Source organism: Scyliorhinus canicula, chromosome 16 (genome assembly GCF_902713615.1).
Source record: "Scyliorhinus canicula chromosome 16, sScyCan1.1, whole genome shotgun sequence".
NCBI lineage: Eukaryota > Metazoa > Chordata > Chondrichthyes > Carcharhiniformes > Scyliorhinidae > Scyliorhinus > Scyliorhinus canicula.
Window position 1 is genome coordinate 116,734,870 of NC_052161.1, and position 17,824 is coordinate 116,752,693.

At 47.1% G+C, this 17,824-nt stretch overlaps 1 protein-coding gene across 4 annotated transcripts in view; it reads right to left on the reverse strand.

The window, feature by feature from the left end:
- Window positions 1-3,428: 3,428 nt before the first annotated feature.
- epha2b (eph receptor A2 b) overlaps window positions 3,429-17,824 on the reverse strand; it is a 59,428-nt gene continuing 45,032 nt past the window's right edge. For all 4 annotated transcript variants that reach the window (XM_038821929.1, XM_038821928.1, XM_038821927.1 and 1 more), the window contains exons 11-17: window positions 17,551-17,733; window positions 17,341-17,402; window positions 16,487-16,696; window positions 15,017-15,166; window positions 12,812-13,005; window positions 7,465-7,620; window positions 3,429-4,869 (exon numbers count right to left, since the gene is read on the reverse strand). In XM_038821929.1, the coding sequence (XP_038677857.1) occupies window positions 4,761-4,869; window positions 7,465-7,620; window positions 12,812-13,005; window positions 15,017-15,166; window positions 16,487-16,696; window positions 17,341-17,402; window positions 17,551-17,733 (1,064 nt within the window). In that variant the 3' untranslated portion in view covers window positions 3,429-4,760. The remainder of the gene's footprint in view (window positions 4,870-7,464; window positions 7,621-12,811; window positions 13,006-15,016; window positions 15,167-16,486; window positions 16,697-17,340; window positions 17,403-17,550; window positions 17,734-17,824) is intronic.

Sequence of the window (17,824 nt, forward strand, 5' to 3'; positions counted from 1 at the left end):
TGGGAGGAAACCGGAGCACCCGGGGGAAACCCACGCACACACGGGGAGGACGTGCAGACTCCGCACAGACAGTGACCCAGCCGGGAATCGAACCTGGGACCCTGGAGCTGTGAAGCATTTATGCTAACCACCATGCTGCCCTTGAAACAATACAATACAGTAAAGTCACCAGCAACCTGCAAAAGCACTTCTTCAACACCTACATCAAGTTGCTCATTCGGATCAATCTGCCTCTCTCTTCCCCCTCCCGCAGGTGGACTAAAAACAGTGGAAAATCACACTAGAAAGTCACACTGATGCAGAGTATACCAGAATAGAAAAAGAGCACCCCTTCCCCTGCACTGGTAGCAGGCCATCTTATATCCTCTCTTTCTTCACTCCCGGCCACAGAAGCAAAAGAGGCAGCAGCAAACAAACACAGAGCTACGGCGGCATGGTGGTGCAGCGGTTAGCACTGCTGCCTAACGGAGCCAAGGACCCTGGTTCGATCCCGGCCCTTGGTCCTTGTCCGTGTGGAGTTTACACATTCTCCCCATGTATGCGTGGGTCTCACACCTACAACCCAAAGATGTGCAGGGTAGGTAAATTGGCCACTCTAAATTGCCCCTTAATTGGGGGGAAAAAATAATAAACATTTTTAAAAAAACACACAGCCTACAGGCAACTGCAGCTGCATTCGGGTCAATCTGCCTCTTTCTCCTCCTCCCGCAGCTCACAGCAGTATACTCTCAACAGTGGAGATTCACACCGCGCAGAGCACACCAGAAGAGAGCAAGGGATTCCCCTTTTAAGCGCTGGCAGCATATACGAACTCCAGGCCACAGAAGCAAAAGAGGCAGCAGCAAACAAACACACGGCCTTCGGGCATTTGCAGCTACCAGCAGGAGCAAACAGTAAACAAAACCTGCAGCGCCACTTGAGACCTGTGAAGGTCGTGATAACTAACAAAGGCCAATTCCTCATCAGCAATAGCCTGGAGGCTGTTCACAGTCAAAGGGAGTTTAAGTAACCGGCAGCATACAACCCAGTGGTGACGGACCTGGCACGTTTCAGCTTCCCAAACCAGCCCAACCCCCCTGAGCCCCCCCCCCCCCCCCCCCCCCCATCGAGCATTGGGGCAGCAGCTCCAGTGCCCTTAAGCGGCACGCTGGAAAATGGAAATGGCTACTTCACCTCCTCAGTTCACCTCAGTATTCATTGCACCAGCTTCATGTTTTTAAAAAGAAAAACGCCCACGGGATTTCTGGCTGGGGAGCAGGTAGTTTCCGGGAGGCCGCTACATTTGACTTCAATCTTGCTAATGAGATGTAAATTTATGCAAATGAGCGTTAATGATATGCTCGCCATATTTGGGAGAGATCCGGAACTTGCCAATGGGAGTGGGCCGGTTAGATTTCAAACTCATTCGTTCCCGGCACAAAGCTGGATTTTAGCCTTTCCTGATTTAGCTGGCAGGCCAGGTGCAACACGGTGGTTAAATCGTGCACTCAAGCTTCCCAAATGGAGGAATCCTGCCTGATGAGAGAGGGTTTTGCATGACTAAAACATCTTTTAAAAATGGTTTTCCACCATCAGCTGAGTCAGTGAACCGACAAGATATTCAAAATCATGGTCAGAGCGGGCAGCACGGTGGCGCAGTGGGCTAGCACCGCGGCCTCAAGGCGCTGAGGTCCCAGGTTCGATCCCGGCTCTGGGTGACTGTCCGTGTGGAGTTTGCACATTCTCCCCGTGTCTGCGTGGGTTTCGCCCCCACAACCCAAAAGATGTGCAGGTTAGGTGGATTGGCCACGTTAAATTGCCCCCTAATTGGAAAAAAAATTAATCGGGTACTCTAAATAAAAAAAAAGAAAAGAAAAAAATGATTGGGCAGTCTAAATTTTTTTTTTTAATTGGATCGTTCTTTCAAAGAGTCAGAACATGCACATCCTTGTGTGCTCAAAGGGACAATGATTGTTTAGTTACAGTTGAGTTACTCACTTTGACCATCTTAAATGTTAGACCATTATTGGGAAATCTGAGTTCATGTTCACATAGGCAGCCTCGGAGTTTCCTGATCAGCTATTTGATAGAAATCTGCCTTCAACATGGTGGAAGGAGGGTTGCTGTGGACCAGTCAGTTCACATCCTACACCAGTGATGGGGGGGGCGGGGGGGCACAGTGGCCCATCTGGATTCTGAGTGCAGCCTACAAGACATTTTGTTGACTTTTGCTCATGCACAGGGTTGCTACCTTCCACTGACTTCCATCCACATAATTCTTTTCCGACCGGTATGACTGAAATGAATCGCACGTACAGCAAGGGCGAGTGAAGTGAGGTGGGCGCTGATTGCTCACAACATTGACTGTGAGAGCCGTGTGCTGACTCTGACAGCCGTGCGCTCCCTCTGTGCCCAAAGTGTAAATATTGCTTTTGTTTTACAAAAACTCTGAGACATAAATAATGAAAAATTTTCTATAACTCACTTTGAAAAGTGCATTGAATGTATTTAACCTTATTTATGGGGTCATGATTAGTGAACAAGGGCAGCGTGGTGGCGCAATGGTTAGCACTGCTGCCCAACGGCGCCGACGAGTTCGATCCCGGCCCCAGGTCACTGAAGAATTGGGCACTCTAAGTTTTAAAAGAAATGGTTCGTCAACAAGGCCGAGTTCAATTTTGACGCCCACTGAGATGAAGCAGGGCCACTCCTGCGACCCACTCACCAGCCTAGCTTGCCCATCACTGTCCTAGACCTTTGCACCCAGATGGCAATGCTCCAAGATTTCCACTTTACAAACTTGGCAGACTGTTCACAGATCTGCACTGGGCTCGGACAGTGTAACCTCAATAGAAACTCGCATGGTACCAAATGCACAGTAATTGCTGGAGACAAGGAAATCACAGGAAACTCTGTACCAGTACACCAGCTTTTATTACAAAAAAAACCCATCCTGGACAGGGAGCCTCTCAACCTCTTCACCGGCTCCACTCGCTTGGGTCTGAATAAATAAATCATTTTCTAAATACAAGCAAATTAAAGACAATAAGGAATAAAATCATACACTTGCAGCAAGGGGCAACAAAATTAAATTGAGAGTTAAATAAATAAAACAAAGTGTGGTATGAAAGCGCGGAATAAATACAGTTTAAATAAAACATATCTCCATTTTTTTTTACAAAAGAGCAAGACTTTCTATCTCAAACTATTTCTGAAGAGATTCACTATATATATATATATAAAATCTGCCTGATCCCTATAAATCGCGAAATAAAATTCAGGCTGTGCAAATTCACTCTTTATTGTTTTTAATTTTTAAAAAATAACACCGATTTGAAAAATATAGGATTCCCCCTCCCCCGCAGCCCCCCTCATAATGCTGTGTGCAAATCCACCATGAACACCACTCCAACCGCCCCCCCCCCCCCCCCCCCCCCCACCCAATTGCTATTTTGCTTATGGATCAGTACGGAAGTGCATTACAATCATACACAGACATTGGGAGGGGGAATTTCTGAAGTGGGAATGTTTGCAAGACGTGGAGGTCAGACATTATGTTTCAGGCAATTATAACCTTTGGGATGTAGCCAGATGGTGCATTGTTGGCAGCTTGCTTCAGAAAGCAATCAAAGTACCCGTCGCTGCACCTCCAGGGTTGGGGTAGAGGTAGTCTTTGAGCTGGCCGAGTGGCATATGACTGCCATTGCTTGTATGACCTGCCCCACGCTATACATATGGAATATTGCCCAGCGGGCTTTCGGACTCCTAACGGATTTGAAACGCCAGCCCAAAAACGAGAGGGCGTGCCAAGCAGGACATTTGTGTGGTGCCGTGTTCCAACCATTTAATCACACACTAGGGCGTTCCAGGGCCACCTTTACAGCCCAAATTGTGGGGTATTTGGAATGCACTATTACACATGGAAATCATTCAACACAACCCAACGCAAGGGTCATCCTGTTCAGCCAACTGGGGAAATGCTTTGCGAGATTTAGCCAGTCAAGGCTCGACTGTGACATTTGTTTATGACGACATTTTAAGCTCTAGGTCTAATGAAACGTGTTTAAATTACATTTATACACAAGAGTTGAGAATTAGTATTTCACACGCCATCTATTAAACTTTGCCTGGCTTAATGCCATCAAGTTCGCCAACATGGCGCAGTGCTTCAAACCCTAAGCAACAGGAAATGTAGAGTTCAAAAATTTAATATTTCCTGACAGTCTCGACTTCAATATGGAAGTGATTCTGAAGATGCTGTTCGATAAGGAGACATCTCTTGCGATAAGTCTTATTACTGGGTACCTAGCACCCTGTAGCTATTAAAAGGGATGAAGCCAACAAACCAATCCAACATGTACGGATTAGAACTGGATGCTGCCTGGATCTAAATGAACCAGTTCATTCCCTCCACACGCACACACACACACAAACACACACACTGCACCAGCTCAGCAATCTAGTTATAGCCTCTTTGGTTCAGGGGCTTCTGGAAGGTTCCCACTCCTCCTAATACAATCGTGTTGGACGCACGCCAGTTGGAATCCCAAACATTGGATGAGAGGAGCCATGAGAGTCTGGGTGGCGAAGCATTCCTCTCTTTCCATTTAAATCTCCTTCAGATTTTGAAAAAGGCAACAGGAAGAGTGTTTTTCTCCAGCACCAGATTCCTCCAGCACTCTCGTGTGTAAAGTCATTGTCCCGTTCAAGTATTGCAAGTCGTTTGAAAAAAGATTTTGGGAGTTTTAGCCCCCTCAGGGTCGGGAATATGCAGGAGGAGTTCACACAGTGTATACACCCATGCTAGTCGCCTGTTCCTGCAGTCCCAGAATACTGTAAGCAATCCGTTTCTGGTGACCTGGTAGCCGGACTCCAATCTTCTTCACATCCCTGAATTGATTGAAAAAAAGCGACTGGTTAGCATATGCGAAAAATGTTTAAAACTTGCATCAGTCAGCGCTTTTCACGACCACTAACATCTTAAAGTGCTTAACAGTCGATGAAGTATTTTTCCCCCAAGAGTAGTGACCATGGCAACCAATTTACGTGCAGCAAGCTCCCACAAACAGCAATGTGATGACAGCCAACAAATCTGTTTCTGTGCGGTTGACTGAGGAATAATTATTGCCCAAGACACCGAGGGTGACTCCCCTGCTCCTCCGTTAATAGTGCCATGGAACCCTTTCCGACCCACCAGAGAAAACAGACAGGGCCTCAGTTTAATGCCTTGTCTGAAAGGCAGCATCTCTGACAATGCAGCACTCCCCTCGTTACTGCACTGGAGAGTCGGCCTCGGAGTCGGTGTTCAGTTTCTGGTGTGGGACCTGCATCCAGAGCCTTCTGACTCAGTGGTAACCGTGCTCCCGACTGAGCCATGCCTGACATGTGGAAGGGGCTCATCACTAGCGCGGTGGTTTATTTTTAGGTCATGTTTCATGACTTTGCTCATATAATTTTAAAAATATAAATTTAGAGTACCCAATTCATTTTTTTCCAATTTAAGGGCAATTTAGCATGTTCAATCCACCCACTCTGCACATCTTTGGGTTGTGGGTGGGTGAAACCCACGCAGACACGGGGAGAATGTGCAAACTCCACACGGGCAGTGACCCAGAGCCGGGATTGAACCTGGGACCTCGGCGTCGTGTGGCAGCAATGCTAACCACTGCGCCATCGTGCTGCCCTTGCTCATATATTTTAACTGCTTGGCATGTCTAACACCTCGTTGACCATGCAAATGCAAGAAATAGCAAGCTGCCGAATTTTTCCTGCACCTGGCCACAGTGGAGCTACACAGAGTGATGGAGGTCACCATGCAATTGTAGCATCAAAATGCTCTGGGCAACTGTACAGTGATTCTTTCAAAAGAAATGCAGAACCCATTTTACTTCTAAAAAAATAATCCCAATTAAGGGGCAATTTAGCATGGCCAATCCACCTACCCTACACATGTTTGAGCCCCCCCCCCCCCTGTTTTATTCTCATGCTCACACCCATCTCCAGTACGACTTGGGAAAGAACAGGTTATGTTGCGTCCACCACTAGCTGCATTCAGCAGGGTGTACTAAATTTGGTTCTTTTGTGCTCTACCTCTACTTGCCCTCATTTCCATGGCGATAAGAACCTGACATTTCCTGTTTAGCGAGAGAGCATTCTGATCATGGGCCAAGATGTGTTCTGCAAGGTGATCCCATCATGTTTCACTCTGCTGTGTTTACAATGAACGCAAATACTTCCCTTTGTTTGTTTAAATCTCTGCAGAAAAAGTCTGTGTGTGTTTTTCTTTTGTTACACCCTGATATTCCGGCTCGAGAACATGCCACTCCCGGGATACCTACACTTCTTTCGCCAGCCCCCCAAGACCTACTCCAGTCAACCGCATTGTCCTCCACCCACCATCATTCCCACCTTGAGTAAATTCCTTTGAAAATTGCCAGTATTGTGACTAGCAATCAACAGCAACACCTGGTTTGTAAACTTCTCGCTTTGTTTTTGCTTCCTGTTTTTCTTCCCCTCCCTCCGTTTTTGGGTATGAGAACTCACATTACTTTGGGGCCTTTGAATTCAGTCTGTCCCGGCCACTCCGAGGGGCCTATTATGTGTCAGTTTCCATCTTGCCATTACTATGTATTGAATCAGTTTCGCACTGAAGAAGCTTTCACCCGATGCTCAGAAATTAGAGCACTGATTCACGCCCGTTTAGGACCATGGATAGGTTTTGCCTCTGTTAAGATGAAACGGCCTCTTTCTCATGGGTAACAGTAGGAGGAGTGTTGGACCTCTGTTACAGAAAACCAGGCCACTTGCAATGTTTATTACAATGTGGTGGGTCAGATATGTTTATTTAGTCAAGTGATAGCTCCATATCAGACTGTGAGAAGTTATATTGTCCGTAAACTATTAATGGCACATCCTTGAAGTGCCTACATGTCCCTGTGAAATTCCCCAGGGAAGTAAGCATTTTCCCAGCAACTCGGGATACAATTCCTATTAAGCATCCTTTCATGCCGAGAGATCTGGCAATAAACTATTGTACAGAAAGACCTTTAAGAATTTTGCAGATAGGGGCGGCATGGTGGCGCAGTGGTTAGCACTGCTGCCTCACGGCGCTGAGGACCCAGGTTCGATCCCGGCCCCAGGTCACTGTCTGTGTGGACTTTGCACATTCTCCCTGTGTCTGCGTGGGTTTCACCCCCACAAACCCAAAGATGTGCAGGGTAGGTAGATCGGCCACGCCAGTGACTTGAGTACTATCTCCCACTGTTTCATGAAGGTTTTAGAAACCAGCGCCTCACAGACAACATTATGTATTAGACAGAGACTCCACGTCACCGTGAGCAATCAGAGTTGGCTGGAACCACCCAGTGAAGCCTAAATTGGCAACCTAAGAAAATCGACTCGAGCACTCCCTCCAGGTCAGGCACACGGCCCAAGCTGTGCAGGGGCAGGGGCAGTGTCTGACGGGCTACTGGTAATTGTACTCACTCTGTGGTTAGCTGAACAACATGCTCCATGGTATTGTATCCCGCTGTCATAAAATTATCCAGGTACTGTCCCATTTTTATAGACTCCAGCCACTCGTTCACTGTACGGAAGATCATGCCATCGGTTCCACTGGTGCTCGGCAGGCGGATGGAAACACTGCAGAGAATCGAGAGTACATTAGACCATTGCCGGTTAGAATTCATCGACAAGATTGAGAAGTAGTTACATTCAGTGTGACTTAACCCCAGCCACACTGCAAAATGCAACCTTCTGAGGCATGTTTGGGGTGAGTGGCTCATATCATTCTTCCCCTTCCAAAATGTGAACGACAATTAAAACATTTTTTAAAAAAAGGAGGCAACAGGATGGATTGTCAGCACAGTTATCCTTGTGGTGGGCCTGAGTAGGCCTATTAATTAGTGTTACAGGATGGGCCACGCTGTTCTGGACCTATTTCACTGGAGAGGACATGAAACCTGTTTCATGGACTAGCCTTGCAGAGATTTCAATCCAGAGTCTTGTTCCAGGTTCAACCGTACGAAATGGAGACTCAAATCTGGAACCACACGCGTATTTTGACATAAAACCGATGCTTTTAGGCTGATAAAATATGGCGGGTGTTCACTAGGGCCGTAAATATCAGTCTCTGGTAGTCAAGACAGTGTAGACAGCAACGCGCTAGTTGTTTCAAACACAAAACAGGGCCCAAAAATTCAATGATAAACTTAACAATGGGGCGGGATCCTCCGCATCACTGGCAGCGCACTCACGCCCTCGGATTTCCCGATGGCACAGGGGTGCCCACAATGGGGAACCCCATTAGCCAGCTGCCAGCAGGGGGGGGGGTGCCACGCCAGAGAATCCCGCCCATTGTCTTTTCATTTTAAAAAATAAATTTAGAGTACCCAATTAATTTTTTCCAATTAAGGAGCAATTTAGTGTGGCTAATCCACCTACCCTGCACATCTTTGGGTTGTGGAGGCGGAACCCACGCAAACATGGGGAGAATGTGCAAACTTCACACGGACAGTGACCCAGAGCCAGGATCGAACCTGGGACCTCAGCGCCGTGAGACTGGAGTGCTACCACTGCGCCACCGTGCTGCCCATCCCACTGTCTGTTCATGGAAGAATTACTGAATCGTTACAGTGCAGAAGGAGTCCATTCGGCCCATCGAGTCTGCACTGACCCTCTGAAAGAGCACCCCACGTAACCAAACCTAACATTTTGGACACTAAGGGGCAATTCAGCATGACCAATCCACCTAACCTGCACATCTTTGGACTGCAGCAGGAAACTGGAGCACCTGGAAGAAATCCACACAGTCACCCAAGGCCAGAATTAGCCGTGGGTCTCTGGTGCTGTGAGGCAGCAGTGCTAACCACCGTGCAGCCCCAATTCTGGTAATAAAATGGGAAACAACCATTCACCTCATCAAACCCACCCTTTCCATGGGCCATAGACAGTTGATCCCAATCATAGACTCCACCTCACACATTTGATCGTTCAGAGAAAGGGTCCATGTACCTCCCCAGTATCCAAACGCAATTGAGAAAACCCTAAAATTATGAATCCATTCTTGAATCTTCATCATTTAATTTGGTTTGCGGGCATCATTCTTCGCAGGATCCGGGGACAGCTATGACTGCGCCACATGCAGAGTGCCTGTTCAACACTGTGCCGTGAACCTCCCAAACCAGAGATTTACGTGACTCCCCTTGGAATGTTTTAATTGACTCGGCGGCCAGAAACCAGTTTTGCTGGAGTCTGTGTCACATCCAGTCGCTTGTGGGTGACAAGAGTTTATTTTGACCCGTAAATCGTATTTTGAGGTCACTTAATCTTCACAATGTTGGCTCGACTCAGGGTGGCCTAAAGCTTGGGAGTAACTGCAACCAAGGCAACCAGGGGTTAAATATACGAAAGTAAAGACAGCCAGTTCAGCGCAGAGGGTGATATTAGAATGCGCAAGAGCTACTCAAGTTCCTACGTTCACCCTCGGCCAACATAAATCCTCACTTTCTGCCCTGAGCTAGTCAGGCAGGCCTCGTTTGCTGGGCTCTGATCAAATTGCCCACAGCCATTATTCAAATAGCATGGTTTTTTTTTGTGGTTTTTCCATTGTTCATGCACCTGGATCACTGGAATGTGTGCTTCTGCGACTCTTAGAGCTATCGAGTACAGAGTTGGATCGTCGCCAACGCAGAGATTTCATTACCACCACCACTTTTACAGTGCATCAACTCTAAACCCGTGGTTAGGTGCCTGATTGGTGGAGGCAGCACAGGCTGGCGCAGTGTTTAGCACTGCTGCCTCACGGCGCCAAGGACCCGGGTTCGATCCCGGCCCCGGGTCACTGTCCGTGTGGAGTTTGCACATTCTTCCCCCTGTCTGCGTGGGTCTGACCCCCACAACCCAAAGATGTGCCGGGTAGATGAATTGGCCACGCTAAATTGCCCCTTAATTGGAAAGAAAAAGAATGAGGTACTTTACATTTAACAAAAAAGGTACCATATTGGTACCCCCATGTTAAGAGTGTCAGTCGGGGTCAGAGCCCTACGGGCGACTGCCTGGTACCAGCATGGCTGGCAGCATGCCATCTAACAACTCATCGATAGATTGCCCAAGATTGTTTCACACTCATAGGGAGAGGTCACTCAGTCCCTTCACTTTCATGATTTTTTGGCAGCGGTAGATAGTCAACCTTTTGGATATTTAGTGCAATTGTTGGCGAATATTGCTTTTTGTAACCAGAGAACGCTTTTTTTTTTAGGGACTAAAAATGAAAGTGGGGTTTGGACGTTTCCCCATTCCTTGCGGCACATACGGATAACTCAGATGTCAAACACACAGATAGACTCCCGCAACAGCCGGAGATAACCAATGATCCCAACAGGCCCGTTAACCCAGAGCTGAGAAAGAAGCTGGAAACCCCATGCGGAGGTCTCGCAATCTCCAAGACATTTTGGACAATTTCCTCTTTGATATTGATGGGTAAAATTTTAAAATCCCCATTGTTGAGAGTGTTCTTTTTTAAAATATAAATTTAGACTACCCAATTCTTTTTTTTCCAATTAAGGGGCAATTTAACATGGCCAATCCATACCCTCCACATCTTTTTTGGGTTGTGGGGGTGAGACCCATGCAGCCACAGGGAGAATGTACAAATTCCACACGAACAGTGACCCGAGGTCGGGATCGGGCCTGGGTTCTTGATTGCGTGAGGCAGCAGTGCTAACAACCACGCCATGATGCTGCCCCGCTGGGAGTGTTCCACATGCCTCCTAACAGTCCAAGAGAAATTGAAGGGCAGATATGTAGGCAAGTTTCAGAGAAGTGTAAAAGTCATAGGGTAGTGATAGTGGGGGATTTCAACTTCCCCAACATTAACTGGGGTACTCATAGTGTGAAAGGCTTAGAAGGAGCATACTTCGTAAAATGCATCCAGGGGAACCTTTTACGTCGGCGCATAGAAGGTCCGACAAGGGAGAGGACAGTCCTGGACTTAGGTTTAGGCAACAAAGCCAGGCAAGTATCAGTGGGGGAACATGTTGCAGACAGTGATCATAACTCCATTAGATTCAAGATTGTTATGGAAAGGGACAACAATAGGCCTGAGATCAAAGTTCTAAACTGAGGGAAGACCAATTTTAATAAGATCAGATTGGATTTGGCCAGAGTGGATTGGGATGGACACTTTTAGGTAAATCTATGACAGAACAGTGGGATGCATTAAAGAAGGAAATAGGGAGAGTGCAGGGCCAACATGTTCGAATAAAGAAAAAGGATGGGACCAACAAATCCAGTGAACACAGGATATCGAGGGATAGACAGCATTGGATAAGGAGAGAAAGGGAGGCTTATGGCAGATAGCGAGGGCTCAAAACAGCAGAAGCCCTAGAGGCATATAGAAGAGAGAACTTAAAAAAGGAAATTAGGAGAGCAAAAAGTGGACATGAAAGGATACAGGCAGGTAAAATAAAGGAACATAGTAAGTTGTTTTACAAGTGGGTAAAAGGATAACTTGAGAAAGACTTTAAGGACCACAGTGGTAATTTGTTTCTGGAGCAAGAGGATATAGGTAGGGATGTTTCCACACTGTAAACATCTATGACTCGGGGCAGCACGGTGGCGCAATGGGTTAGCCCTGCTGCCTCACGGCGCCGAGGTCCCAGGTTCGATCCCGGCTCTGGGCCACTGTCCGTGTGGAGTTTGCAAATTCTCCCCGTGTTTGGGTGGGTTTCTCCCACACAACCCAAGATGTACAGGGTAGGTGAATTGGCCACACTAAATTGCCCCTTAATTGGAAAAAATGAATTGGGTACACTAAATTTAAAAACAAACATCTATGACTTATAAAATTAGAGAAATTAACATAGACAGAAAGGAGGCTGAGTGGTCTGACACGATTATAAATAGATAAATATCCAGGGCCAGATGAAATGTATCCCAGGCTGTTGAGTGAGGCAAGGGAGCAAATAGCAGGGGCACTGGCAATAATTTTCAATTCCTCTCTGGCCACAGGCGAGGTGCTGGAGGACCAGAGGATAGCCAATATGGTACCATTATTCAAGAAGGGCGGAAGAGATAAACCAGGAAATTACGGGTTAGTCAGTCTAACCTCAGTGGTGGGAAATTATTGGAAGCAATTCTGAGAGACAGGATTAATCTATATTTGGAGAGAGGCAGGGCGGCACAGTAGCAAAGTGGTTAGCACAGTTGCTTCACAGCTCCAGGGTCCCAGGTTCGATTCACGGCTTAGGTCACTGTTTGTGCGGAGTCTGCACATTCTCCCTGTGTCTGCGTGGGTTTCCTCCGGGGGCTCCGGTTTCCTCCCACAGTCCAAAGATGTGCAGGTTAGGTGGATTGGCCAGAGTAAATTGCTCTTAGCGTCCAAAAGGTTGGGTGGGGTTACTGGGTTATGGGGATGGGGTGGAGGTACGGGCTTAGGTGGGGTGCTCTTTCCAAGGGCCGGTGTAGACTCGATGGGCCGAATGGCCTCGTTCTGCACTGTAAATTCTATGAAATTCTATGGTTCTATGATTAATCAAGAACAGTCAGCATGGTTTTGTTAAAGGGAGGTCATGTCTTACCAACTTGATTGAATTTTTCAAAGAGGTGACCAGGTGCGTAGATGGGGGCAATGCATTTGGACGTAAGGCTTTTGATAACTTTCAGAAGTATTTGCGATACCAAGGCATACAAGGCCATGGACCAAGTGCTGGAAAATGGCATTAGAATAGTTAAAATGGTTGTTTTTGACACGATGGGCCGAAGGGCCTTTTCTGTGTCGTAGACCTCTATGATTCTATAATATGGTGCATTTTCCTATTCCACAGGACCTTACCGTGGATCGAAATCCGCAATGTTTTTCAAGGAGTCTGGGTTGCGGATCAATTTGTCGAGGATGTTGACAATGTCACAGAATTTGGGCCGTTTGACCCTCTCCTGTTGCCAGCACTGCATCATCAGCTGGTAGATGGCAGAGGGACAGTCCATTGGAGCAGGCAAGCGGAATCCTTCATTGATCGATTTCATCACCTACAAAAGACACAAACATATAATATAATAACCTAGGACGGGGACAAGTGCCAATTGCCAGCAACTCAAAAATGCCACAGGGGAATGAAGCGTAACAACAATCCAGAGGCCGTACATGGAAATAGGTGACAAATTGTAAATAGTCGCTCAGCCAAACTGTTGGGCGCAGGGCTCCCATTGGAAATGAGACTAGTCTAGCATCTAGTGAGCATGGGTTCCCTGCATAAAACAGTTCCTGAATAGGCAATCGCACTCAGCTGAAGTAACAATAAAAATATTTATTAGTCTCACACGTAGGCTTACATTAACACTGCAATGACGTTACTGTGAAAAATCCCCCAGTCGCCACATTCCGCCGCCTGTTCGGGTCCACAAAGGGAGAATTCAGAATGTCCAATTCACCTAACAGCACGTCTTTCGGGACTTGTGGGAGGAAACCGGAGCACCCGGAGGAAACCAACGTAGACACAGGGTGAACATGCAGACTCTGCACAGACAGTGATCCAAGCCAGGAATCGAACAGGGGACCCAGATTCCTTGAAGCAACAGTGCTGGCCACTGTGCTACCACGCCATCCATACTGCATTGGTGCAGTGGAGTGCTTACCAACGTTTGAGGTTAAGATGTAAGGTACAGTAAAGTCGCCATAGTCCCAGATGACCATAGGCTGCTTTCCCCTTTGAGGGTTAGAGCTGACAGGTGATGATTTAAAATGAGGATCACCACACCTCAGGCGAGGGGCAAGGTGGAGAAGGCAGGGCCTTCATGAATAACCTCAGCCGGTACGGGAATTGAACCCGGGCTGCTGGCCCTGCTCTGCATCACAAACCAAGTGAGCTAAACTGGCCTTTGCATCTAACTGGTGTAGCAGCAGAGGTGGTGGTGCCTGGAGCTGACACTGGGTGACAGAAACACAAAATATTCCATTCACCAGCACCAAAATCACTCACTATAATTAGCCCACGACAGGCTGCAGAGCATTCAAATGGACAAACTCCTCTCATGTAAACACGAACATGGGAGCTGAAATCCTCCAAAAGCATTGGCTTGGAACGTTGTTCCCATTGAATATTACTTCACATCGGCATCATTTTAGGCTTATTAATTTAAAAAAAAATTTAGAGTACACAATTGTTTTTTTCCAATTAAGGGGCAATTTAGTGTGGCCAATCCACCTACCCTACACATCTTTGGGTTGTAGGGGTGAAACCCACGCAGACACGGGGAGAATGTGCAAACTCCACACGGACATTGACCCAGAGCCGAGATCGAACCTGGGACCTCAGCGCCATGAGTAGTGGTTTCTTAATTAATAAATTAGAAAGCTCGTTTGTAATTAAGCAAGTTGGAGAAGACGGCGCTTGTCCAAAGTTGTGCAGGTTAGGTGGATTGGCCACACAAAATTGCCCCTTCATGTCCAATGGTTAGGTGGGGCTGCAGGGTTTGTGGGGGAGTGGGCCTGGGTGGGGTGTTCTTTCAGAGGGTCAGTGCAGACTTGATAGGTCAAATGGCCTCCTTCTGCACTGCACTTCCTGCCCCTCTGTTATCCCATGCGGCTTTTCTGTTTTAAAAAAAATTTAGAATACCCAATTCTTTTTCCAATTAAGGAGCAATTTGGCGTGGCCAATCCACCTATTCTGCACATCTTTTTGGGTTGTGGGGGTGAAACCCATGCAGACATGGAGAGAATGTGTAAACCTCAAACAGCAGTGACCCAGGGCTGGGATCGAACCTGGGACCTCAGCGCCATGAGTCAGTAGTGCTAACTACTGGGCCACCTTGCTGCCCCCTCCATGCTGTTTTTCAATTGCCTCTTCTGCATCTCTACTCATTGGTTACTCCAGTGTTGCCTCTTCTGCTCCTCTGTGATATTGTTTGCCCCTGCATTGCCCTTTCTATGCTCTTCAGGGTCCCATGTGGTGCTTCCCTGCCCTCATTGACCTAGAGTTGCCTTAAACACTCTGTCCGCATGTCTCTTTGTCTGCATCCTTTAGGCACCTCTGCCTCTTACCTCATGATTGGACATATCCCAGTAAGGCCTCTCGCCGTAGGACAAGACTTCCCACATTACAATGCCAAAGCTCCACACGTCACTGGCCGAGGTAAACTTCCGATATGCAATTGCCTCCGGAGCAGTCCAGCGGATGGGAATCTTCCCTCCCTGAAAAGAAACACATCATCAGCAACCGAGTTTCCCTCTAGTTTCCCCAACCGCATCAAAAATAACAGGAGCACAAAGTCAGGTTTTGCACGACAATCCCCATCGTAACGTTGATCCTTTGGGCTTCCCACATGACAACTGCATGTGTCCCTTCAGAAACATTGACCACAGCAGCGAACACTTCAGTTTTCCACAGAAGGCATTCATCAACCCAAAGCTGGATTCCTGATGCCCCACGGGCAAGTGGACAATTCCCAGCCCTTTATCGCCCTCAATGCCAGAGAACGGATTGCTGTTTAAATGCAAACTGGTGACGCAAGATGTCCCAGAGAAAACAGCAGTCACCATATTCATGAGTCATTTACAGAAATGCTGGAAACTCCATTGGCGAGCTGCAAGTTAAAAGTTAGGAATTGGAACTGGAAGCAATCGCAAAACTTTTTAAAGTTGCAATAGAATGGGAGTGTGCGTTACCAGGAAACGACACCGAAACAAGACCTTTTAAATGGGTTGTAACAGAATGTGAGCGATATGGCGATCGAGCCAAATCTGCTCTTCCCACTTCAAAAATTCTTACATGTTGCCCAGCAGGCCCATGGTACATTTGGAAAATGACAGGAACACATTTATTACAAGCGTTAAAAAAAAAGAAACTGACATTAATCTGACCATCCGGAGAAGGAAATCGCCAACCTTATCTGGTCTGGCCTATGTGTGACTCCAGACCCACAGCCCAGCAATGTGCTCGACTGTCACATGTCTCCTGAAAGCCATTCAAGGGCAATAAATGGCAGCCAGTGATGCCCACATGCCATGAATCAACGAAAATGAATTGTTGACCAGAGACTGCTGGATTCAAGATTTGGACGGATGACTTGATGCCGAGGGCGCAGGTTAGTGTCGCGGCACTCAGCGCAACACAACAGCACTCATTCTCTGCCTCATGCTTCCCTATTTTGGGAGTAGGCTTGCAAGATATGGAATTCCATAAAATCAATGAATCAAATTTGCCAGTAAGAAATCCAACTTAATTCAAGTTTTACCAAAGCCGATTCACAGTCCGGGCGAGCATTACGTTTGCCCGAGTATACTCAAAAGTGCTCTCGCTGAAACACAGCGATTTGGAGCCTGCTCGGAAAGTTGCAAGAAGAGAATTAGATTTCACATCTGGTTAGGTGGCAGCACTCACTCCAAACTTTCTTCAATCCAAGGGAATTTTGTGACCCTGGACGTTACTTGGCAATACGGAAATTTGCAAAGGGTTTTCCTCCCCTCCCCACAGCCAATTAAATCCATTCTTATTACGAAGGATATACTCACACTCGTGGTGTACGTCCCCTCAGGGTCATCTTCCAGCACTCGGGAGAGCCCAAAGTCCGACACTTTGCACACCAGTTGACTGTTCACCAGGATGTTGCGAGCTGCAAGGTCCCGGTGCACGTAATTCATGTCGGAAAGGTACTTCATGCCGGACGAAATTCCACGCAGCATTCCGACAAGCTGGAGGGAAGAGAAATCACCGTCGTTCCTCTGCAACGGAAGAAGTTAATTCCCATTAATATTTGTCGCACAAGCAGCTTCTTGAGCCCCACTCACTCCCACTTATCATCAATCCGTGTTGGGAAGGGCGGCAAAGTAAAAATCACGGACTGCGCCAAAGGTTCGCTGCTGCAGTTCTCAAAGTTCACTGGTAGGAAGAGTGGCTTTAATAAGCTGCGTGCCTCACAATACCCAGTGTCTCCAGTCCCGGACCTCAAAATACCAGGGTCAAGGGGTCAGTCATCTGCTGACCTTTCCCTCTTAGGAATATTATTTGAACACATTTTGGACATTACTGAAAACATATTCAAGGAACTTGTTATATGGGGTTGGAATGCAGGAAAAACCAGATCTGCATCATTGAAGATATCTGTACTAACATGTATCGTAGAGTCATGGAATTTACAGTGCAGAAGGAGCCATGTAGCATGGTTCATATTATTACACTGCATCCTCTTACTGGGTGTTGCATGAAGATGTCATTAGGAATATTGTCCTACATGTAAAGAAGGGTAAAGGCTGGAATGTACAACAAGGTGCTTCAGAAAATTCCCACTCCATTGCTTGGAACTGATTAAATGTTCCAATTTTTTTGCAATAGACTCCAACCAAGGATCTAAAATGTGGGTACTCACCCTGAGGTAGGCATCGAGTGCTCCATTTTCCATGTACTCAGTAACGATCATCAGGGGTTTATCTGTAAGGAGACAGGGAGGACAGTGTGTAAGGCAAGTGCATCTTCCACGAGAGAGTTTCGCTCATTCTCTCCATCCCACAAGGTGTTTACAGGCTGACTGGATATGTTTTATTGAGAATGTAGTTCTTCATTCAACCTGGCTACTCACATTTGGTGACAACTCCCTCCAGGTGAATAACGTTGTGATGACTGAACTGCCCCATGATGCTGGCTTCACTCAGGAAATCAATCCTTTGGCTTTCCGTGTAGCCGGTTTTCAGTGTTTTAATAGCTACACCGATCTCCTTTCGACCTTTCTTCAGAATCCCCTTGTAGACCTCACCAAATTCACCTATTTGGGGGCAAAGCAGAGAATTTGGTTTTACTACCACTGTGCGGCTGAGCATGCAGTTCTGGAGTTTGGATAGCGGGTCGTTTCGTAG